Below are 21,531 nucleotides of genomic sequence, written 5' to 3' on the forward strand. Positions count from 1 at the left end.
ATTTCCATTCTCCTTTGGAATGTATTTACAGCTTGCGGTATTTGAATGTTTCGGCCAATAAGCTGGAGAGCCTTCCTGCTGCCAGCCTATCAGAGGACAGCTTCAGCAGCCTGCAGGAGCTCTACGCCACCAATAATAGCTTGAACGATAAGTGTGTTCCTCTGCTGACAGCCCACAGCCTCCTCAGGGTTCTTCACCTCGCCTACAACCAGCTGCAGACCTTCACAGCTAGGTATAGAACAGAACTGCATGTGAACAAGTGCATGACAGGAGAACACTGAATTTAAACAAATTAACAAAAATGTTCAGCAAGTTCCCTGATATAACCTCCATCTCCTCACTTCAGTAAACTGGCTCGACTGGAGCAGCTGGAGGAGCTGGACCTGAGTGGCAACCGACTGAGAGCTGTGCCCACCACCATCCTCAGCTGTCAGCGTTTACACACACTCTCAGCCCACTCCAACTGCATCAATGCCTTCCCAGAGGTTTTGCAGCTTCCTGAGATCAAAGTGAGTCAGACACTGAGCACACTGATGGAGGCCGCTTGTTAAAAAATCCCAACATAATAAAAATACTTGGATTTTGTTCGATGGCTCCTAACACAAAGACTGTTGAAGTTCCAGGAAATTCTTTGTCCTGCCCCTGAAAATAGAGTTGACCCACCCAGTTTTCTTTCCCCTTCTCTAGTGTGTAGACCTGAGCTGCAATGAGCTGACCGAGGTGACTCTGCCAGAGACGCTCCCTCCAAAGCTACAGGAACTGGACCTCACAGGAAATCCTCGCCTCAACCTGGACCACAAGAGCCTGGAGCTCCTTAAGTAAGAACAATAAACATAAACAACACAGTGTGTCGGGCTCATATTTTATTTATTATTTACGTCTTCTTCTTTTTCTTCCCTGCAGTAATATCCGTTGTTTCAGAGTGGATCCATCACCATCTGCTACAAGTGGGAGTGAGAGTCATGGGGCCCCTGCAGTGTGGAGCCACGGTTACACTGAGGCCTCCGGAGTCAAAAACAAGTCAGTATTTTAACTTTTTTTTAATCACTCTCAACATTTTGTCATCTGACTTTTGTCAAAGACTGTAAGAACTTAGTGACCAAACTTTGTTAGGATTATTCAGCACTTTTCCATACAGTCTCAATAAATTACCGGAATGGCAGCAATAAAGTACAGAATAGCAGGAAAAACATTAAAAATGTATAAAACAGTTTTAAAGAGGCTGCTTTTTCTAGATCACTTTGTGAGGGATTATGAAAAAGCCCTGACTCAGCATCTCTGTTGCCACGCTAGCAAACAAATGAATGTGTTGTTTTGAGTCAGTGTTTAAATAAATAAATAAATAAAATAAATAAAAAAAATCTTGGTCAGCAGACCTGAGAAGTTGTCTGTTTGTGAGGTAATTTGTCTCCTTTACTGCCAAGAACCCGTACAGGTTCAGTACTGTATTAAACTCTATTCATTTACATTTGTTAGGAGAGCTTATGAATTTTTATATGAAATACTGTAGACTTCTGTTGGTACTTGCTGCTGGCGCACGGTTAAACCACACCTACACTGTGCTTATACACAGTGTAGCTTTACTTTAATTTAATACTGTAATAAGCTTTTAAAACAGGCATTGATTGATTTAACTGGTGGAAGTGCAATCCAGCTTTTTCCCAGGACAGTGAAAGCACCACAGGACCCAGCCCTTTTTTAAAAAAAAAAAAAAAAAAAAAAAACAACTGCATAGAAAAACGGAAAAAAAAGAAAACCTCTGTAGAGATGAGTTCACTCACTGAGTGACTGGTCTTCAACATAATGTCTTACTGAAGCTTAGTCCTAATTAAGAGTACGCTCCACCGTAGTATTAATTACACAGCGATGACTCACATTGTTCTGTTGTTCTAAGGCTGTGTGTGGCGGCTCTGGCTCTGGACAGTTTCTGTGGGACTCGTGAAGCTCTGTACGGCGTTTTCGACGGAGACAGGAATGTGGAGGTGCCTTACTTGCTGCAGTGCACCATGGGAGATGTCCTAGCAGAAGAGCTGCACAGGAGCCAGATGCAGGAAGATTACATGACCAACACCTTCCTCACCATGCAAAGGTACACACACACATATATATATAAAAACTATAACACATAAACATAATAATCTCTCACAAGTTGTATTTAGCCTCCATTTGTTTGTTTTGCTGCAGGAAACTGGGCACAGCAGGGCAGAGGATGGGAGGCTCTGCAGCTTTGTGCCACATCAGACACGGCCCTGTGGCTCCTGGCGAACACGGAGGCTGCTTTACACTCAAGGCTGCCAACGTTGGCAGGTGTCAGGCTGTTCTGTGCCGAGACGGCAGAGCCATGCAACTGTCCACAACACACACTGTCAAAGAAGTGTCAGAGTACCAGAGGGTGAGACAGCATAATGCCGTCATCACTGAGGTAAGGACTTTGAATTCTGTCTCTTCTGTGCGTGATTGACTCTGATTCTGTCTTTATTCATCTGCTGAAAACACCAAGATGAATAGCTAATATGAAAGGCTACTATTTAGACAGGAATTTGGTTAAGTTAAAGCAAGTTTGCCAAAAAAAGTTTTTATCAGCCTGGAATATTCAAGTTCAAGACAGCCAAAAGGTAGCCCACAGGGTCGTTTTGTTGGTAAAGTAACCAAATTGATTTTTTTTCTTCTGTAGGACAACAAAGTAAGTGGTGTAACTGACTCCACCAGGATTATGGGGTACTCCTTCCTGTGCCCGTCTGTGACCTCTAAACCCCACATCTCTACGGTGATGCTTACGCCTCAGGATGAGTTCTTTGTCCTCGGCAGCAGAGGACTGTGGGACATGTTGTCTCCGAGTGAAGCAGTCGACGCAATCAGGAATGTCCCGGATGCTCTGGCTGCAGCTAAAAAGCTGGTAACTCTGGCCCAAAGCTATGGCTGCTCCGACAGCCTAAGTGCTGTCGTAGTCCAACTCAACATCACTGAAGACTGTTGCTGCTTCTGTGAGCCACCGCCACCGCCCCCCAGCCCCGGCTTGGGACCACACACCAGCACCCATCATTACTCAGCAAGTGCTGACAGCACTATACCACTACCAGCAGCCTCCTCGGGAACAGTAAGTGAGCTAAGTAGTGAGTTCAGCACATCAGAAATGAGTAGCGAGGTGGGATCCACGGCATCGTCAGAGGAACCGCCACCTCAGACTGAAGCCTTAATGTCTCACCTCAATCTGCCGAGTCGAGCTGTCAGAAGACCTGCCTGTGGAGGAGGAAGCTTCCAGAGGCAGTTCTCTGGGGCGTTGTCTGACAATGGCCTAGACAGTGAGGATGAGGAGCCCATCGCTGGCGTCTTCTCAAATGGCAGCCGCGTTGAGGTGGAGGCTGACGTTCACTGTCTGTACCGTCACGAATGCCCGGCACCTCAAACACACACTCAGCCAGGACCAAGCATCCCGTCTGCCGCCGCCTTTTTTCACGAGCCATCACCATCTCCTCTTTCCTCTCAGACTCCTTCTCCAGTCCCTCCGTCCTCCCCCTATCTTAGCGGGGAGACCCGGTCTGGGACGCTGGGCCGCCGAGCTCGTGCCAATGGCTCTGTAGCCTGTCAAGCTAGGAACCAGGATCTGATCGAGGAGGCAGCCGACGCTCCCGTCAGGAAGCAGGGAGGTTACTTCAATGCTCCAGCACAGCCAGACCCCGACGACCAGCTGATCATTCCCCCAGAGCTGGAGGAAGAAGTTAGGCAGATTATCCAGCAGCAGCAGCAGGAGCAGATGCAGACACACACCCAGCAAGCACACAGCTACCAGAAACCTGCAGATTATTTTGTTACACCCCTTTAACTCTGGATCCTGTCCTCCCTGTGAGAGTGTGGACGCACAAACAGCCATGATGCTCGACATGGTGCTCATTTTTACCTCTCTGTTCAAAAAGATGCTAAATAATAGGCCTGTTACACCTGCAAGTGATGAGGACGCTGTTGCATTTGAACAAGAAATCCAGCTCTTATTAACACGTAGCACTAGTCTTTTGAGTTCAGCCATTACATGCTGAGTTGATCTGTTGTTTGGGAGTGCAGTCTACAAGTTGACTCAACATATGATTACAAGTGCTATGCAACATGAGCCACTTATTTACAAGACACCACAGTGTGTGCTTCCTTTAGGAACCTGCTCATTAACAAGTCTGTCAAACCCACCTCTTGAACAGTGCTTCATGTTATGTTACACTTGTAATAATATTTTGCTGAAGTTGAGAGACGAAGAGCACAATTGGAAGTCTGCAAAAAGCACAAAATAACTCTCTGCACCCACCAGCTTTGTAACTATTAAGCTGCATTCTCAACAGTAGAAAACCTCTGACCTTTTTTTTTTTTTTTCCTGAGAGTACTCTGAACAGCAATGCCATGTGTTGAATACAACCACATTTCTCCTTTAAACTCTGGCCACTAGGGCTCTGATGCAGCTATAGTTTGTGCAGCAGAAAGTGACTGCAAAATAATAAGAGCCAAGAAGAGAATGTTTGTTTTGGGGTAAGCACAATTTACAAAGAGCTTCTTCTATTTTTTTATAAGATTTGGATGTTCTGCAACAACCAACCGTAACATAAGACTGTGACACAGCTACGAGTCCTGGATACATGTTCAGACTCAGGCGTCGTCTGTGATTCTGATGCTGTTTATATACATAAACCGACAGTAAGCTGTTGCTGCTGCTGCTAAAGTGTCTTCTTTTGGGAGAATAAAAAAAAAATTCCTCCTCATTGGAATTTTGGACAGGGTTTTGACAACATGGGTGCAGCCCTACCTCCCAGTATCCTGAACATTCACACAGACCAGTGAGACTTTTGGTTACAGATTTTTATTATTATTATTAATATTATTTACTTTATTTTCTACTGCTAACGCTAAGGCCACCTTTGAAATACGATGCAAAAAGTTTTCTAACACTTCACGTTGACTAAATCTTCATTCATCATCATATCTTAATTTTTCCAGAAGCACTTTGAATGCTTTTCTATCAGACTCTCCAGTGTCCAATGGTACTGAGTGGAGATTTTTTTTGGACCATTTTGTTTTCTTGTGTTGAGGCAGCCTTAGTGTCCATGCAGAGTGGTGGCCTTGCAGTTTGTCGGAGTTAGTGAAACTGTTGAACTAACTCTGAGGAGTTACTTAATACTTAACGAGTGACTTAGTCACTGAAGCGTACTAATATTCTCTGAGAGAAAAGATTATTTTGGACGGCTGACTTTTTCCAGGTTTGTGTTGTCGTTGGCTGTGCAGAATTCAGAGTGACGCTGCAGTGGTGAGTAAATGGATCCGTCACTTCATGACCAGCTTGGTGAATGTTCTCTGAACAGTGTTACACACTTCTTTACAATGGCAAATCGCACAACAGAGCTACTTTTGCTATATAATAAATTAAAAGTTTCCAGATAATCACAACTTGTTGACTTTGACTGCTTTTGTTGAATGGATGATTCTCTATGGCTGCTTTTTTTTTTAATCCAAAACTAGGAATTGTTCAATTTTAGTCCTTAAACTGATGTTGCACAAAGGATGAGCAACAAAGTTAGCTTTCTGTCAGCTGACATGACATCTTCCTATTTTGTTTCCTGGTACAATCGTTGCATTGTGACAGTTGTGTGAAATGGTAAAATTAGACGGTGGGTAATTCCCTCACTGCAGAATTTCTTTTGTTAGTAGCTGAAGAGAACAGCCGTTACATCACTGCCGCTGTGTGTGTGCGTGGTGTATTGTGTGATAACAGTTGGCAGGAATCAGCCCTCGGTGGGAACAGTTGGCAAAGCAGGAGCTGCACATCTGTGTCTTTGACGCCCTCTACAGGCTGAACCATACAACGCCTCGTTTCACAGTAAGTAGCATTACATAAAAAAAAAATAAATAAATTGTCGAAGCCTAATCTGATTTGATATCTGTAGAGTTATTCATACCTAATGGTTAGTAGGGGGCAGTGTTTGCTTTCTTAAAAATTAACACATTAAATCTGAATAGATTTAATTTCAGTAGATACAATTTTAATATCAGAGTGCACATTAAGCTGTAGTGAAAAATGTCATTATAAAAGCTACATTATTAAAACTTACACAGGTTAAAACTCTCAAATCCCAGCATGGCTCAGAGTCTCGTGAACAAACACTTCAAATACCAGATGTCTATCACAGCATGGTGTAAACTGATTACATGAACAACTGAGCTAATCCATTTACTTTTACCAATCACAAACAAAGCATATGAGAAGTAAGGAAAGTTCCACATGAATCAATTAGTACCATACAAAAATTAAACAGGAAAATACATTTCATGGTGTCATTAAAAAAATATTTACACTGGATTGTTCATTTAACATGTTTTGTTCATGATGGCAGGCACAGAGCTTTTTCTTTTGTGCTGGTGGGTCTGTTGTCTGCAGGTGTCCCCCAGGATCGTGGTCAGAACTCGTGGGATCCAATGTTGAAGAAAACACAAAAATAAAATCTTGAGGCAATGGTTTGTTTTAAAATTTCATAATTAACCTTAATGTTCCTGGCTGACGATTAATGCCTCTGTGCCTGTGTGAGTGAAGCTTATATGTTGTGAACTGTTGCACTGCTATCAAGAAATTTTAGTCCTTAGGTTTAACTTTGATTCCTCACACAGCAGTTGTTTCGGCCCTCAGCGGGGCCCTTGGTCTCTCTGCGTCCCTGCGTTTCCTCTCCTGTAGGTAGCGCTTCACTCCTCTGATGGTCTGGACAGTGAGCACTGTTCCTACTATATACAGAATGGCTGTAATGAGTCCGAACAGAGCCACGGCTGCATCTCCCCCACTCACATCACAGTTCATCCAGGTGTATCCACTGCGAGCGTACAGCCTCTCCCGCTGCTGACACACATCTGTGGAGTTGACCCTGATGATAAAGTGCAGGTAGAGGCCGACAGCCACCACGTAGACCACAGCCCCCACTGCTTGGAACAACAACGCTCCCACCAGAAGCTTCCTCGTCATCAGGTGAGGTGGTTTGTTCCCAGCAACGACAAACAGCAGTGAGATGACAGCAAAGGTCAGGCTGAAGGCCAGGCCACCGTAGATCCCCGGCGCCCTCATCTGGCTGTACTGCATGTCCAGTTCTCGAGCTTTTTGCAGCTCAGTGCCCTGCATGTTGAGGTGGGAGTTAATATTGAACCCTCCCACACCAGCAGCGGAAGTTATTCCTGATGAGACCATGTGAGCTGCGATCACACAGATAAGCACCAGAGCGTTGGTCAACACGGCACAGATCAGGACGATACCTAGGAAGAAGGTCGGCATGTAACACAGGTAATGAGTAAGAAAGGAGAATCGACAAAAGGCTGTGTTTTTACAAGAAATTATAAATTCTTGCTCATGACTTTTCTTTTTTCTTGTCTGACAGGTGATGTTTCATGTCTTCTCTGGCTTCCTGTCGCTGTCTTGGCTGGAAATGAGCTTAATAACAGAGCCTATGAGCGTAAATTAGAAATTTGTGATTGGCTGCTAGTGCAGAAACTGAGACTTTTGAAAACCATGACGCAGTCACAAGGTTTCAATTTCTCATTGGTTTTTAATTAGCACCATCAGCACTATCACCTGTGAACAAAAAGCCCTGTTAACACCTGGTTTCACTTTCAACTTGTTCCATGACAGAAAGCACTATAACTGTCTTTGATTTTACTGGTTTCAATGCAGATTTGTAGCAGCACTGGTCAGAGTAGTAAACCCTTAATGACCATGTCATGGTTTAAGGTCTGAGGTGAAACTGTCACCTGGTTGCTGTTTGTTCTTTATTAGGAAACTACGTGATGATGTAACACTGAGGCCATAATGATAAAACTGTTTTAGCTGCAGGTGCACTGATGCTGCTGAAAGGAAAAGTAATAAATAGCTAGTATCGGTCTGAAGCCTCCTAACTACTGTGGGTCATGTTACACTGCTGAAGTCTATACCGTGACAAAACAGGGCGTGTACACAGGAGAGAACTAGTTGGTGCAGTATTTATAGATGATGGGAAGAGGAAATGTGGAAGTTCACAGTAAATTCTGTGACTGATGCTTTGGTTTTGATTTTTTTTTTTCCAAACGTTAGAAGTGTAAACTAGTGACTCACTCACCTCTCCTGGAGCAGATGTGTGTGCATTTGGAGCCCTCATGCTGCACTCGTGGGACTTCACGCACATGTTTGGGAGGTGAGTCTGTCTCTCTGGGGTAGTACGGTGGTCGAGAGGACGAGGATCTGTGAGACGGACACACGCTTGGTTTGAGTTTGGAAGTCGGTGACAGATTTTTATATGTGTTCAAGGATAAGAAATGGGTATAGGGCAGTGAAGTGTCCGTGTGAGGTTATTAAACACACCTGTCATCACGAGAGTCTCTATTATGTCGATGGTCCCCATTTTTATCCCGGTGTCCCCGGTTTGAACGGGGCGGATGACTCATTTCTGTTGACACCGAAAAGCACAAAGATACACACTGAGGTTAACTGATACTGAAAAGAAGGACATGTGCTGCATCATCATCATTATCATCTCCAACCAGTTTAGCCATAATATTTCAGCCCTAAAACACTCATTTCTAAAAGTAATACCCCTCACTCCCCCCAGTCACTGGACTGTGGTTCTGCCTGGTTCTAGTCTCTTAAGGTACACCATTCCTAACAATCCTGGAGTTTTCCATTGACGTGAACTTTTAACGCAATAAAAAACGTCTGAATCATCAGACAATAAAACGACAACAAACAACTATCGCAATTTGACGGGTCACAACTTTATTGTTTTAGGTCAAAAAATTGAGCCTCTTTTTTTTCCTTTGCTTTGCAAAACTGACCGCTGACGTCACAGCGTACTTATAACGTAAAGTAGCATCACATTTTTGGAATTATGACATCATGCGTGGTGAAATGTAATAAAAGTTTGATTTCAAAATCAAAATCGTCTAAATAAGTTTTACAGTCATTAAACGACATCTTCACAACAACACGATTAACCAACTTCGAAACCACCGAACAGGTTGTGTGAGATTTTTGTGTATATAATCGAATAAAAACTACGTGAAAGTTTCTTCACACGATTTATTTTAAACTGCGAACTTACTGTCAAGTCGGTAAAAGCTTAAGCGTCCGACTAAACCACCATAGTTGAGTGTTGAATCGGTCTTTTTCACTGCTGTTACGGGTCAAAACAGCTCCACCTTAGAAACCTGAGGGAAGACGAGGTTAGGTGTGGCGGAAAGAGGATATGACGTCAGTAAGGTCAGGAAGAGAGCACGACAGGTAGAAGAAGTGAAGGATAGTGGGAGCTGTATGGTCACAGTTAGAGAAAACCCACTGTTGTGGTGTTTTTGCCCTTTGAAAATCTGGATGCGGTTCAAGTCATTAGAAGCTGCTGTGAATCAGCCTCTTTGTCTGGAGTCAGTCCTACAGACGCCTCTGTGTCTGTAGGACTGATAACACGACCACGATTGTGAGGAATTGTGGATAACACGACCACGATTGTGAGGAATTGTTGACATTATGTTGGGACATTAAAATAAGTCTTCGGCTCTAAAGGCCGACGACTGTTTTGGTTGCCACACTGCAGTTAGTCGATGTAATCCAGAGTAAAAAGTATATTTTACTGTAGGACTGTCCAATAATCGCGTCTGTTTTAATATAAAAGTAAATGGTCAGATGTCCATTTTTTATTTTGAATTAGTAAGACTACAGCGTATCACACGACAACTTAACTTTAATCACACTAAATTTCAGGTTTTTACATTTATTTTGTTTTCGTTTAAACTGTAGTTCCACCAATGTCCGATAGATGACAGCACTTAAGCCGGCTGCGCTGCCACTGTGAAACAGTTCCGGGTTGAAAGCCAAGCTGTGTAAACAACAACATGAAGAGTAACGGTTGAATACAGTCTTCTCCTGTCAGTTGGATTCATCCTTTTTTAAATAATTTCTCCGCTAATGTCACTCTTTCGGACTGCGGCTCTCGGCGGCAGAGCTTTGGCCGCCGTGAGACGCCAGACTGCTGGCTACACCTGTTCCCGAAACATCGCTGCCTACATCCAAGGCCAGAGCCCTGAGCCCCGCATCAGAGAGTACTTCTACTACATCGACCACCAAGGACAGGTCAGTGTTAACACACCATTCGCCGTTTGTGTATTTTTAAGACAACTATAGTAGTACAACTGTTTAACGGTTGTTAAATGTTTGTTTGCAGCTTTTCCTTGATGACACTAAGGTGAAGAACTTTGTCACCTGCTTCAAAGGTACTAAAACCAACAGAAAAAATGAATCTTGAAAGTCATTTGGTTTATAAAGCCCCACAATTACACATCATATTTCTTCACAATGGAATTGACAGCATTTCCGTGACAACAAAATTTAGACTATCACCTCGGAAATCCTATAACTCTTGGAAAAATAATAATGTTTGTGTACACAATGTATATCAGATCGACATTTTAATTAATAAGGCAATATAGAGTAGAATGTGCTTTACAATTGCAGTATATATTGTTATATGTTGACTTGTCGCTGTCAGTCTTTGTGAATTTTTTTTTTAATTCTAGCGATGTCTCATGTGTTCATCAGATAAACAGTTCCTGGTCTTCTTCTTCACTCGCCTTCGGTCCAACCAGAGTGGTAGATATGGAGAAGACTTTCCTTTCATTTCCCTGTGTGGGAGAGAGAGGAATTTCCTGCGCTGTGACGACCGGCCTATAGTCTTCACCCAGCTGCTGCAGGGCGAGCAGCAGCTGCTGTCCTACTGCGGAGGGGCAGAGAAGCTGGTCGTCCCCTTCCGACCTGAAGCTCTCTTCATGCATCCCATAAGTGGCCGGCTGTATCATCCCTGCTCCGAGCGCTCAGGTGACGTCGGACTGGTCCGCTCAGCTCTGGCCATTGAACTGAGTCCATTTTTTGTTTATGCACAAGATCAGAGCCAATCAGGACAACCCACACATTTCCTATGGGGAGGACAGAAGCACATACTGACCAATGAGCTTGCAGGACACTTTCCTCCAGAACAAGAGGGTGTAGGAGAGCATGGAGAACTGGGATGAAGACGAGATCCAGGTCCAACATTAAGCACTTATAATAAACGTTTAGTAGCAGGAATTTACTGGTTGATGCTTGAAGGCAGTGGCCACCTGTCGTTCTCTAAAGGGAGCCAGGCCCCTAATGTTGTCCATCTCCATTTTCACAGCTCCAAAATTCTTTATCATCAGTCCTTCCATTTAGGGCAGATTATTATTAAGTATTCTGTTATAAGGTCAAGATAAAATGTGTTTTTCTTCATGTTTTGACATGATTAAACACTTGAAATGAATGGCAAGTATTTCACAATTCCCGTTATGAAGGAAAGTGTTTCCTCCAAAATAAATAAACCCTGTTGGGTGGGGCCTTGGGGTCGACCCTGTTGAGGCAGCAGGTCCATCCTGTTGGTTAGGGCCCAAGGCCCCACCCAACAGGGTGGACCTGAAGTAGCTTTATTCTTTCATACCTCAACACAGGAGAGCCAGCTCCTCAGGGCAGGACTCAGCTGTTCATCTACATCTTGAAGACAAAGGACACGTGGATGAGAATGTACATATCGTCGCCAGAGAACACAGATGGTCTGAGAGAGGGGTGAAGGAAGCCATCTACAATATCTGAAATATATCTACAATATTTCATTCACCTATAATGTACTAAGTTCTCACCCCAAAAATTTAAATCCCCTTCCTGAAAACATGACCACAGTTTCATTTCAAAGGACACCCAGCCAAAAGTGTCGGTCAGATAAAACTATTAGTCCATAGCTATGGTATCACTCCAATCTCTAACCTTGTGACATTCCACCATCCTTAGGATAGGGTGTGTTTAACAACACCTCCATTCCCCCTTTCTGCAACGGCCCCTTGTTACGGGCATGTAGTCAGAACTGAAGAGGCCTCTTGGGTGAGAGGAGAAACATCTTCAAAAAACCCCACTTCGTCTAGTTGCCCTCGATGTAACTATTTTTGGGTTAAGGGCAGAGGTGACATTTCGTTGTGTGCAGTGGTGCGCTTTTTCGCCATGACAAATAATTCACTTTCTAATTGGGACTTTGTTCTAGTAACGTTATCCTTTTTTCTCAGTAACGTTTCGACCTTATTCTCTTATATTTGCGAATATTGTGTTTTAACCGTCAAGATCACAATAAAAAAAGACTCGTGATACAGTTTTCTTCAATGTTAGTGTAAATTCGTAAAACACCAACGTTCGCTTCAGCATTAACCAAGTCCTGATCCCGGTCCTGGTCCTGTTCGTTCTATATATTTTTCGGAATTTGCCGACAGGATTCGCTGTTACAGTTTGCGTGACTTTAAGTCAGAGGCAATACTACTGTTAGGGTTGAGGCAGCAGCAGCTGGAGGGGGAGGAGGAAGAGGACGGGGACGGCGGAGGAGAAACTCCAAGTCCCAGAGACCTCGGCACCTCCAGTGGCGCTGCATCTGCTTGATCTGCTGGAGTCTGGACCGGATGGTTATGGCATCGTCTTCCAGCCGCACGTGTGTGGAAGTGGAGGCGATGGAGAGGTCGGTGCGACAGCGGGTTCCGCCGCTGCTCACCGACCTGTACCAGTTCACCATGGCGTACGCGTACTGGCGGACGGGCCGTCACCGGGAGCCAGCGGTGTTCGAGCTGTTCTTCAGAAACAGCCCGTTCGACGGCGGATTCGCGCTGTTCGTCGGTCTGCACGACTGTCAACTCTTCCTGCGCAGCTTCCGCTTCTCACTCCAAGGTAAGAAAGTCACTTGTACACAACGTTTTGTTTGTTATGATGCATTTTTCTTAACCTTAAGGGACACCGAGTCTTTTGCGCAACCGTCTTACGTAAACTCCTTGAGGGCACCAGCCTTTGGCTTACATTCAGTGACTGTGTGTAGTTAGAAAAAAGTTCAGCATTAGAGCTTATCTGCGGACTTTAGAACTCAGAATGCTGTGCTATTTGCCTTTAGGAGGAAGACATTCAGCGCCATGTCAGTGCATGCAAACGCAATTATGTATTATTTTAATTTTTTTATAGTTTTATCTGTATTGTCATTGTACCACGAGTGACCATATGCGACAAACACAAGGCCCGCGGAACAAATGCGGACCGCCAAGTCATTTTATCTGTCCCGCGGGAAAGTGTTTAATTGCCACTTTACTCCTCAAACATATTGTTTAAATAATCCACACAGTACCATCACACATTACGGACTGCAAGAGCAGTGTCAGTAGTATCCAAAATGTGGGCTGTATGTCTTCACCCACACCTGGATCTCAGTAGCCTTAATTTAGATAGATAGAACTTCATTAATCTCTCATCTCATGGTTTTTTTAATAGAATATAATATAATATTTAAGTAATTTTCCACACTGCTACATATTGATGTGACCGTTTTTACCATAAATACGCTCATGGGTTTGGGAACTTGGTGCAGTTGAACCTTAGAATTCTATCACTGTTGCTACTTTAGCCGGCTAACATAGCAGCATGCTACCAGAAGTGACTTCACTGTCAAGTCCAGCAGAATTGGATTAGCTGTGCAGAATATTATTAGATTTAGCGTCCTCTGCTGTTGACGTGTTTTTGGTGGGTGTTATGGAACATGTGGTGAGCGCCAGAATGACAGATGTCAATGAGTCGTGCTGATTTGTTGGAACCAGATGTGGATTTCCTGCGCACCATCCTGCCTCCGTCCACTGACCCAGGCTTTTTTGAGTACCTGCGGGACCTGGACTGCTCCGGTGTGACCGTCCGTTCAGTTCCTGAAGGCTCTGTCGTCTTTGGGAGGGTGAGATTTTTAGGGGAGTAATGTGAAACTACATGGGTGGACGTTGGTATTGATTGGTTTGTGTAACATTCGCTGCTGTCTGAAAACACCCACAGGTTCCACTGATGGAGGTGGCCGGTCCACTGGCTGTGGTTCAGCTGCTGGAGACCAGTTTACTTTGTCTGGTTAACTATGCCAGGTAAACACAGCATTACATCAGAGAGCTCCAATACCCACAAGTCCAAGCGTTAGGAAAAACTCCTCACACAAAGTCCTAAATACTGATACATTTACCGTCTTGAAAAGACATCACAGACTAGTACCAGGCCATGGATCATTTGGTACCAAGCCAAGGAAGAGAAAAAAAAATAGCATTTTATTTTGAATTATGACCTAATTCTGTAGCATTTGGACCTATTGGCGCCGATTCCGTGGTTGCTTTGGGGATATGTGTTTTACTGTGGTACAGTGTCGAAATAGCAAATAGCATAGAGTCCCGCAAGCACACAACAGCAGAAACATAAATTGACGCTCCTGGTTGGCCCAGTAGCCTAAATAATAAAATTAAAGAAAGAAAGCTGTAGTGTTTATCCTTCAGGAATTATATATTGTGTTATGTTCTTTTTATAAACATTCCTTTATAGTTACATTTCCATTAAAAAACTTTTTTTAAGGTCACACGGTCCCACAGTTTGTACAGTGACCTTATTTATTACCAAAAGAAAACCACAAGTTTATTGTTTCAACTTCTATTTTTTCTCCTGAAAAACATTACATCTGCATTTCTAGGTTTGTCACTACAGTACTGTGTATTTCCAGTGTATTTACCATCCTTCAGTCAGCCACAGCTGCTGTTTATTTCACAACATCTCTCCCATACTACAGGTTAATAACTACAGTTGTTCGTTTTTTTTAACTCTGATTATAGCCTGGTGTGTACAAACGCAGCCAGGTTCCGGCTGGCAGCTGGACCCAGGATGAAGCTGCTGGAGATGGGCCTCAGACGGGCCCAGGGGCCAGACGGGGGCCTCACTGCCTCCAGATACTCGTACATTGGCGGTAAAAGTTGATAAACTAGTCAAGCGAGTTCTCTCAGTGATAGTGTCAATACTGTGGGACAGTCAATCTGAGAATTAAAACAGTTACATTTGACATGTTAGCTATAATATTATTTCCCAGAATTCCTAGTAAAATTGACTGAACCCATGTTTTTTTCCCTTTCTTTCAGGGTTTGATCTCAGCAGTAACGTACAGGCTGGACTCCTGTATGGTGTTCCCGTCGCAGGGACCATCGCTCACTCCTACGTCACCTCCTTCACCTCCTTGGAGGAGGTTCACCCTCAAGTCAGTGTGTTTAAAAAAAAACAAACATTTAAGCAGCAATAGTGTAAAACACAACAAAACCTTTGACCTTTGTCTTACTACAGACTCTGGTACCAGCCGGTGGTGATCCTGACCCAGTGGACATCATCTCTCTGGCCAAGGGATGGTTGGGTCGTGTTTGTGAACTTCTGGGAGCGGCACCTGGGAAGATCAGAGAGGGAGAGTTGGCTGCTTTCTTGTCCTACGCCATCGCCTATCCACACAACTTCCTGGCTGTGATTGACAGCTATAGTGTTGTCAGGTAACGACCAAAAACTACAGAATCCAGGCACACCTAGTGATTAGAAACCCAGTCTCCTCAACATTAAGGGTTTTCCTGCTACTCTGTTCTTTAAGCTGTGAATTTTATTAAATTATACATCAATATGTGGTTTGCAGCCCAAGGCCTCGAAATGGTGTGGCGGGAGCCATCACCCTTTGGCCAACTAAAATTAGTTAACATGGACAGGGCCATTTGTAGTTGCATGGCCTTGCCTGTGGTTTGCGACCCATATGTTGTTTTTCTTTTTTAATTGTGCCCTCTGTAGTTGTCATGAACGAGCTTGTACAGGACACATATTGTGAGTGTATTCACTTTTTTTGTCTTGTCAGCAGTGGTCTGTTGAACTTCTGTGCCGTGGCCTTAACTCTGTGTGATCTGGGCTACAAGCCCCTGGGGGTCCGTCTGGACAGCGGGGACCTTTGCAAGCAGTCGTCCGAGATCCGTCGTGTCTTCAGACGCTGCAGTGAGCAGTGAGTGAGGTGCAGCGCTCCATGTGTGGAAGCAGCATGTGTCACAGCTGATTTGGACAACTGTTTAAATGTTGTTTGACTGTGTCTGTGCAGTTTCTCCGTCCCTGACTTTGACTCTCTGACGATTGTCGGGAGCAACAGCATCTCAGAGGACAATATGTTAGAATTTAACCAGGTGGCATTGTTTTTTATTTTCGTTGTTGCTGTTGCCACTTATTTTTGCGCCCTTGTAACTAAATCCTCTATTTTTGTTTCAGGAGAGTGAAATCAACACAGTTGGTATTGGAACACATCTGGTCACATGCACAAAACAACCCACACTTGGCTGTGTTTATAAGGTAAATCTTTCCTAGGAATGGTGCACATGAAATCTGGTCGCATTTTAAAAAAAAAAGTTGACTGACATTCTTATAATTGCCTCATAATTTATTTTGATAAAATAATTAAATTTGGATTTTAAATCTTTTAAATCTTTAAAATATTTGTAAATCTGAAAATGCATGTTATGTGAAGAAGTGTTTGTTTTCATTTTCCTTTTGTTGTACATCAAAAAATATGTAACTTCATCTTAATTTCATGAGAAGTCCTTCTCAGTATTTACCGTGTTTTAAACTCCCCCTGCTGGATAATGTTGGTATTACTCAGTTGGTCAACATGCTCAGTACAAACAGTAGTTTGTTATTGAAGTAGACGGGGGTCATGTGGGTGCTGTTGTCTGTCTGTGTGTATGAGTGGGGGTTGGGGAGCCGTTGGTGTTGATTATTTTTGTGTGGGTTTAATCATTGTTTACAGTGACCTTGTTTAATTTACCAGGTTGAAATATGTCAAAGAGTTCTTTGTTGAATGTCTTCAGTTTTGTATTGCTCTTGTGAACATTGTGATCGATATATGAAGGATAACAGTAACAATAATGAGTCCAGATTCTGATTCTGATTCCATGCCCCTGATGGCTGTAGTTGGTGGAGGTCCAAGGAAAACCCAGGATGAAGATCAGTGAAGACCCAGACAAGAGCACCCTACCTGGGAAGAAAGCAGTGTACAGACTCGTGGACAGTGATGGTGAGGATTAGTGACTGGTGGCTGAATGTATGTGTTGAATGTTAATTCAGATCTGGCCCACAGTGTAATTATATTTGGCCCACGAGATCATATCAAATATATACCAGAGTTGGCAAATGTATACTAGAGTCAGTATACAGCCTCTATATACTGGCAGGATTTGTAGTATTAGCGGTGTATGCGCTATATTACAGCAAATAAATTTTGGTTTTTTTTTAAATTACATTAAAAAGGACCTCAAAAGGCTACAGATAAAGAGACATAATAAGAAACAAATACCACTGACAACCTAAGACAATATTAAGCTTTTGTTGTTCAAGATTCAATTAAAGTTTGTCTCCATGTGAAAACATTCTACATTACGGATCTGGAGAGAAGGGAAAACATGCATTCATCCCAGTTTATAATCTTGGCCCACTGTGAATTTGAGTTTGACAGCCCTGCACTAGTGTATTTGTGCTCTTTCATTTTAATTCTACTAATGTTGTGCTAAAGCTATGTAATGCTTATGTGTGTACACTCCCTGTGTGTGTGCTGGCTGAGACCAGTACAAACTGTTCAGCTGTGACACTTCCACCTCTGCAGGCCATCCGTTTCTAGATCTTCTGTGTCTGTCGGTGGAGTCTCCCCCAGAGGCTGGAGCCTCACTGACCTGTTACCCCCTGGGACCTAACACCTCCTCAGTGTCCGTCACTCCAGCTCAGGTCGCTTGTCTTCGTCAGGAAGTATTTTCTAATGGCCAGGTGAGATGAAACTTTTGGTCCCTCCAATCTTAATGCAATTACACACTGTTAACCAGTCAATGTTTGCTGTGGTTGTTTTTTGTCCATTATTACATCATGCATAATAGTATTATTATTATTAATAATAACAATTATAATAATTTTTATTTTTATTCAGGATGTAACCATGGACAAAAACAAATATTAACAATAAAATAATAATTTCTTGTTGTTCTTATTATTATTCTTGTTCTTCTTCGTTGTTGTTCTTCGTCTTCTTCTTCTTTGTCTTCTTCTTCTTTGTCGTCGTCTTCTTCTTCATATTATTATTATTATTATTATTATTATTATTATTATTATTATTATTATTATTGTCTTCTGGACAAAGGGCAGAGTGCATGTCTTGTCCCACTGTGAAGGAGTTTCTTCTGCCTCCTCCAGGTCACAGAGCCTGTGTGCAGCGCTGCAGAGACCAGGACGAAGGTGCAGGTCGTCCTCCAGACTCTTCATCCTCGCCATAAAAGGTTGAAGGAGCCAGACACCTACACAGTGAGTCTTCATCACCAACACTGCACTTTTAAAAGTCACCAAACTTTAGAGACATTTTAAAAACTAGATTTCCCACACTTTTCCGCTAGGTCGCACTGTCAGAGAAACTCCATGACCTGGTGACAGAGGGGAAAAATGGCAGTTGTTGCGAGAGCAACTTTGTCCAAGACAACTAAAAAAAAGGACCGTGCACAGCAACAGCTGTCATCTCCATTTTTAAAAAAAAAAACGAATTATTTTAGTGATATTTTAAAAAGAGCAGTGTGTAAGACTCAAGGTAAATTATTCATGTATCCTGTGTTTATATGCAAGTTTTTGTGTCTAATTTTCTAATGCTTTTACGAGTTTGCACTCACCTGAGAGATAAATATTTTAATAATGTCAAAGCTATCCTTTTATGTCTGACATCAGGAGCACGACTCCTCTGAGGGTTGGGTTTTAAAACTTAAGTTGGGGGAGACTCACGCTCTCTCTCTCTCTCTGTCTCTCTCTCTCACACACACATAAAACAATAGAACAAACTTTGGTAAATCCTAAACAGTGTACCATTGTACATATTGTGCCTGTATATTCATATGTGTACTAAAAAAAATAAAACCAAAAATTTTAAAATAATTTTGATGACCTGTGTACTTTTTTCACTACTTACACAATTTAATTGGTTTCTGAAACACTTTCTTTAAGCAATGTTTCTTCTTCCAATTAATCCTAGTCCAATTAACTTAAAAGTCAAATTAATAATAATTCTTATTTAAGACAAGGGTTCTTAGCACCCCCTGCAGGGTTTTGTTAAAAGTTAATAGTAATATTTTCACGTTATTCAGTAGCCAATGTGGATATGGACAAAAACTGTTTGAATCTTTATGCAGAACTACACAGATGTTACACTGGAACAAAAACTGGACCAAAGCCGATGCCCCCATAGATGGCGCTGTGGCTTAGTTGGTTAAAGCGCCTGTCTAGTAAACAGGAGATCCTGGGTTCGAATCCCAGCAGTGCCTTTTCTGCCAGTTCTGTTATTGGCCCTACGTATTATTTGACATATTGACAATCGCTTTTCATACATCTTGTAATATTTATCTATTTATTTATTTTTACCTTTGTAGGAGTTCTTGGACTAACTTCCGTTTTATACCCCTTTCACGCTTTGCTGACTGCGGTTCTGCTGCAGGCCTGTAGAGGTCGCTCCTCTTCCAGTCTCCTCTGTCTATCCTCTCCCACTCTCCCCTCATCTTACCCTGTACTTACAGCACTACTGAGAGGAAAAAGAAAAAAAAAATCTGATCGAGCCTTTCCGGTCTGCTAGCCCTAATTTCCTCTCAAGACTTCTGTCGTTGGAGCAGGGAGAGGAGGCGCAGGCACAGCCGCAGACTGTGATCCAGGGGCGAGGAGAAACTCAGGCGGTGAAGACACGCATATCCCCCCACGGCTGTTTGGATTTACTGTTTTGTTTTGTTTTTTGTTTTGTTTTTGTTTTGTTTTAGTATTTTCTATTGACACTGATAGTGCTAGTAGAGGAGCAGAGTGTGAGGGTAACGGAGGAGAATGGTTCCTCTGTCGGATGGGAGCGCACACGGTTGTCGCCGCGGCCGCTCCGTGCTCCTCCATCCGCGCGTCCTTGCGTCTTCGTGATCCCGCTGCAGAGCGCCCGCCTGTGTCTGTGCTGTTGTCCGCCGGTCCACAGCAGCTTATCTCCGTCCGAGTCGACTCGGCATAACCCTGTGTCTATCAGTCCATTCTGCCGGAGCCAAGAGTGCGGATAGCCGTGTCGCCTCTGCCGCTCCAGCATCATTAACCGCGGCCGCGGCAGCAAGCGACGACGCGGCGCTATCGCAGAGCAGGACTTTTAAAGCCGGACTGTGTCCCCCCCGTTTTTGCTGTCTTGGACCAAAGGGACCAGGAGGAGGACGCAGAGAGGGTGGAAACCTGAGTCCAGCGGTGATGAGAACTCACCCCGAGTGGATTTCAGTGGTTTTTCTGCCAGAAGCATCTGGAAAGGATAACATAGGGATACACCACCCCCTCTTCTCCAGAGGAGCAGAGGAGACTTCACATCTCAGACATTTCAGGGTTTCACTTCTGTGGCTGCTGGGCTTGTGTGTTGTGAAATTGGTTCAGTTCCACTGAAGAGTAAATCTATCCACCTCTCGGCCACAGTTCGGCTACAGAACCATATTTTCTGGGACTGAGTCGTGTTGGATAACCTTTGCACACAGTAGTCGAATAAAAGGACTCTTATCATTTGCAGGAAACCAAGACGGTCCCGTGTTCTTGCCGGGGTTTCTCTTAACCATGCAGTGAAGATGTGTGCAGCCAGGTTCAGTGGCTGCCTCAATGGCTGTTCTGAGGAGGCCGCAGCAGGAGCCGCAGGTTTGACCATGGCCTCCAGGATGCTGGACTGGACTGAGGCAGGTCCCCGCATCCTCCACAGTCTGGAGATGGGCACGGTGATGACCGTGTTCTACCAGAAAAAGTCCCAGAGGCCCGAGAGGAGAACGTTCCACATAAGGCAGGACACACGGCAGATAGTGTGGAGCCGAAACCCTGACAAAATAGAAGGAGAAAGTAAGTCATTTTAATGATTTTAATGGATTTCTATTAATTGAATTTTTTAAGATGAATCAACATGGCTGATCAAAAACAGACTCAACACCCTGGTGTACAGGCTCAGAGCCTTTGTTAGTGTCGATGGTGCTATAGTGGTGAGCATAGCTGCCTTCCAAGCAGTTGACCCAAGTTCAATTCCCGGTCATCTCATCTTCTTTGGGGGCAGTGGTGGTTGAGGAAGCTTGAGGACTTGGGTACAGAAGGTTTCAGGTTTGAGTCTACCAGCTGCCAAGTTACCACTGAGGTACTCTGAGCATGGCACCATGGCACACACTGCTCCCCAGCTGCTTAAAGCTGCTCACTCTTCACCTTGGTGATAGGTTAAAAGTAGAGGTCACATATGGTTGGTGCAGTGGTGTGCTGTGTCACAATGACAAGTAGTTCACTTTCACTTAAGTGCTTTTATAGTCTGTGTTGGAGCATGTAGTGTCTCTTCCATTCATGCAGGGGGCGTTTACATGCTGTTTTAATGTCCTGGTCCAGTAGTTTTGTGTTTTGGTCATTGTTTTTGTTTAATGCTGTAATTTGGTCTAAACCAGAGGCTCTAAACACTGGAAGAAGACATTGCTTGAGGGAAAATGCAGGTCGGTGGCGTTGTCATAGCATAGGTCAGTACACCACCGTACGCTTCTAGTGGTCCAGAGGTGACAAAATGTTCAGATATTCCCGTAGCCTGTCCAGGGGCAGAGGGGAACCCGACTGCTGAGCACGGCTCAGCT

The 21,531-nt window shown here is 43.7% G+C and overlaps 5 protein-coding genes and 1 non-coding gene across 9 annotated transcripts in view; 5 read left to right on the forward strand and 1 right to left on the reverse strand.

The window, feature by feature from the left end:
• LOC103399859 (PH domain leucine-rich repeat-containing protein phosphatase 1-like) overlaps positions 1 to 5,418 on the forward strand; it is a 19,023-nt gene extending 13,605 nt beyond the window's left edge. Inside the window, exons 11-17 of the mRNA XM_008338493.3 lie at positions 32 to 232; positions 347 to 509; positions 688 to 818; positions 904 to 1,020; positions 1,895 to 2,089; positions 2,185 to 2,422; positions 2,675 to 5,418. Of these exons, the coding sequence (XP_008336715.1) occupies positions 32 to 232; positions 347 to 509; positions 688 to 818; positions 904 to 1,020; positions 1,895 to 2,089; positions 2,185 to 2,422; positions 2,675 to 3,823 (2,194 nt within the window). The 3' untranslated portion in view covers positions 3,824 to 5,418. The remainder of the gene's footprint in view (positions 1 to 31; positions 233 to 346; positions 510 to 687; positions 819 to 903; positions 1,021 to 1,894; positions 2,090 to 2,184; positions 2,423 to 2,674) is intronic.
• Positions 5,419 to 6,000: 582 nt separating this feature from the next.
• Positions 6,001 to 9,426, reverse strand: LOC103399860 (MARVEL domain-containing protein 3). 2 transcript variants are annotated; one of them, XM_008338494.2, is made up of 4 exons: positions 9,084 to 9,426; positions 8,348 to 8,432; positions 8,106 to 8,227; positions 6,001 to 7,269 (listed from the first exon to the last, which is right to left on the reverse strand). In XM_008338494.2, exons 2-4 carry the CDS (start codon positions 8,428 to 8,430, stop codon positions 6,632 to 6,634), a joined length of 843 nt encoding a protein of 280 aa, XP_008336716.1. In that variant the 5' UTR covers positions 8,431 to 8,432; positions 9,084 to 9,426; the 3' UTR covers positions 6,001 to 6,631. The 2 variants fall into 2 exon arrangements, with proteins under 2 accessions (XP_008336716.1, XP_008336717.1); XM_008338495.2 differs by having other exon boundaries at positions 8,348 to 8,442.
• A 59-nt stretch (positions 9,427 to 9,485) lies between these two features.
• Positions 9,486 to 11,835, forward strand: c2h8orf82 (chromosome 2 C8orf82 homolog). 2 transcript variants are annotated; one of them, XM_008338497.3, is made up of 4 exons: positions 9,486 to 10,105; positions 10,197 to 10,245; positions 10,571 to 11,053; positions 11,491 to 11,835. In XM_008338497.3, the coding sequence occupies exons 1-3, from the start codon at positions 9,941 to 9,943 to the stop codon at positions 11,038 to 11,040; spliced, it is 684 nt and encodes a 227-aa protein (XP_008336719.1). In that variant the 5' UTR covers positions 9,486 to 9,940; the 3' UTR covers positions 11,041 to 11,053; positions 11,491 to 11,835. The 2 variants fall into 2 exon arrangements, with proteins under 2 accessions (XP_008336719.1, XP_008336718.1); XM_008338496.3 differs by lacking the exon at positions 11,491 to 11,835 and having other exon boundaries at positions 9,487 to 10,105; positions 10,571 to 11,306.
• A 499-nt stretch (positions 11,836 to 12,334) lies between these two features.
• naprt (nicotinate phosphoribosyltransferase) lies at positions 12,335 to 18,423 on the forward strand. 2 transcript variants are annotated; one of them, XM_008338499.3, is made up of 13 exons: positions 12,335 to 12,742; positions 13,654 to 13,781; positions 13,877 to 13,959; positions 14,689 to 14,819; positions 14,989 to 15,104; positions 15,188 to 15,384; positions 15,735 to 15,875; positions 15,969 to 16,050; positions 16,133 to 16,213; positions 16,832 to 16,934; positions 17,520 to 17,677; positions 18,098 to 18,205; positions 18,295 to 18,423. In XM_008338499.3, exons 1-13 carry the CDS (start codon positions 12,481 to 12,483, stop codon positions 18,379 to 18,381), a joined length of 1,677 nt encoding a protein of 558 aa, XP_008336721.1. In that variant the 5' UTR covers positions 12,335 to 12,480; the 3' UTR covers positions 18,382 to 18,423. The 2 variants fall into 2 exon arrangements, with proteins under 2 accessions (XP_008336721.1, XP_008336722.1); XM_008338500.3 differs by having other exon boundaries at positions 15,738 to 15,875.
• A 709-nt stretch (positions 18,424 to 19,132) lies between these two features.
• On the forward strand, positions 19,133 to 19,206 carry trnat-agu (transfer RNA threonine (anticodon AGU)). The gene has a single exon. It is a non-coding gene; the product is annotated as a tRNA-Thr (tRNA).
• Positions 19,207 to 20,429: 1,223 nt separating this feature from the next.
• The window catches only part of LOC103399890 (1-phosphatidylinositol 4,5-bisphosphate phosphodiesterase gamma-1-like), a 784,699-nt gene continuing 783,597 nt past the window's right edge, over positions 20,430 to 21,531 (forward strand). The window contains 1 exon segment of the mRNA XM_008338531.3: positions 20,430 to 20,770. Within this exon segment, the coding sequence (XP_008336753.2) occupies positions 20,509 to 20,770 (262 nt within the window). The 5' untranslated portion in view covers positions 20,430 to 20,508.

This window comes from Cynoglossus semilaevis, chromosome 2 (assembly GCF_000523025.1).
Source record: "Cynoglossus semilaevis isolate Cse_v1.0 chromosome 2, Cse_v1.0, whole genome shotgun sequence".
Lineage (NCBI taxonomy): Eukaryota > Metazoa > Chordata > Actinopteri > Pleuronectiformes > Cynoglossidae > Cynoglossus > Cynoglossus semilaevis.

Bases quoted from the DNA above. Each gene is read 5' to 3' on its own strand.
- LOC103399860 (XM_008338494.2), bottom strand. From the start codon at position 8,430: ATGAGTCATCCGCCCCGTTCAAACCGGGGACACCGGGATAAAAATGGG. The intron at 8,228-8,347 runs GTGTGTTTAATA...TCCGTCTCACAG, and splicing joins AGAGACTCTCGTGATGACAG to ATCCTCGTCCTCTCGACCAC. The intron at 7,270-8,105 runs GTGAGTGAGTCA...CCTTCTTCCTAG, and splicing joins ACACATCTGCTCCAGGAGAG to GTATCGTCCTGATCTGTGCC.
- c2h8orf82 (XM_008338497.3), top strand. From the start codon at position 9,941: ATGTCACTCTTTCGGACTGCGGCTCTCGGCGGCAGAGCTTTGGCCGCC. The intron at 10,106-10,196 runs GTCAGTGTTAAC...GTTTGTTTGCAG, and splicing joins ACATCGACCACCAAGGACAG to CTTTTCCTTGATGACACTAA. The intron at 10,246-10,570 runs GTACTAAAACCA...TGTGTTCATCAG, and splicing joins CTTTGTCACCTGCTTCAAAG to ATAAACAGTTCCTGGTCTTC.
- naprt (XM_008338499.3), top strand. From the start codon at position 12,481: ATGGTTATGGCATCGTCTTCCAGCCGCACGTGTGTGGAAGTGGAGGCG. The intron at 15,876-15,968 runs GTGAGTGAGGTG...GTGTCTGTGCAG, and splicing joins TTCAGACGCTGCAGTGAGCA to TTTCTCCGTCCCTGACTTTG. The intron at 18,206-18,294 runs GTGAGTCTTCAT...CTTTTCCGCTAG, and splicing joins AGGAGCCAGACACCTACACA to GTCGCACTGTCAGAGAAACT.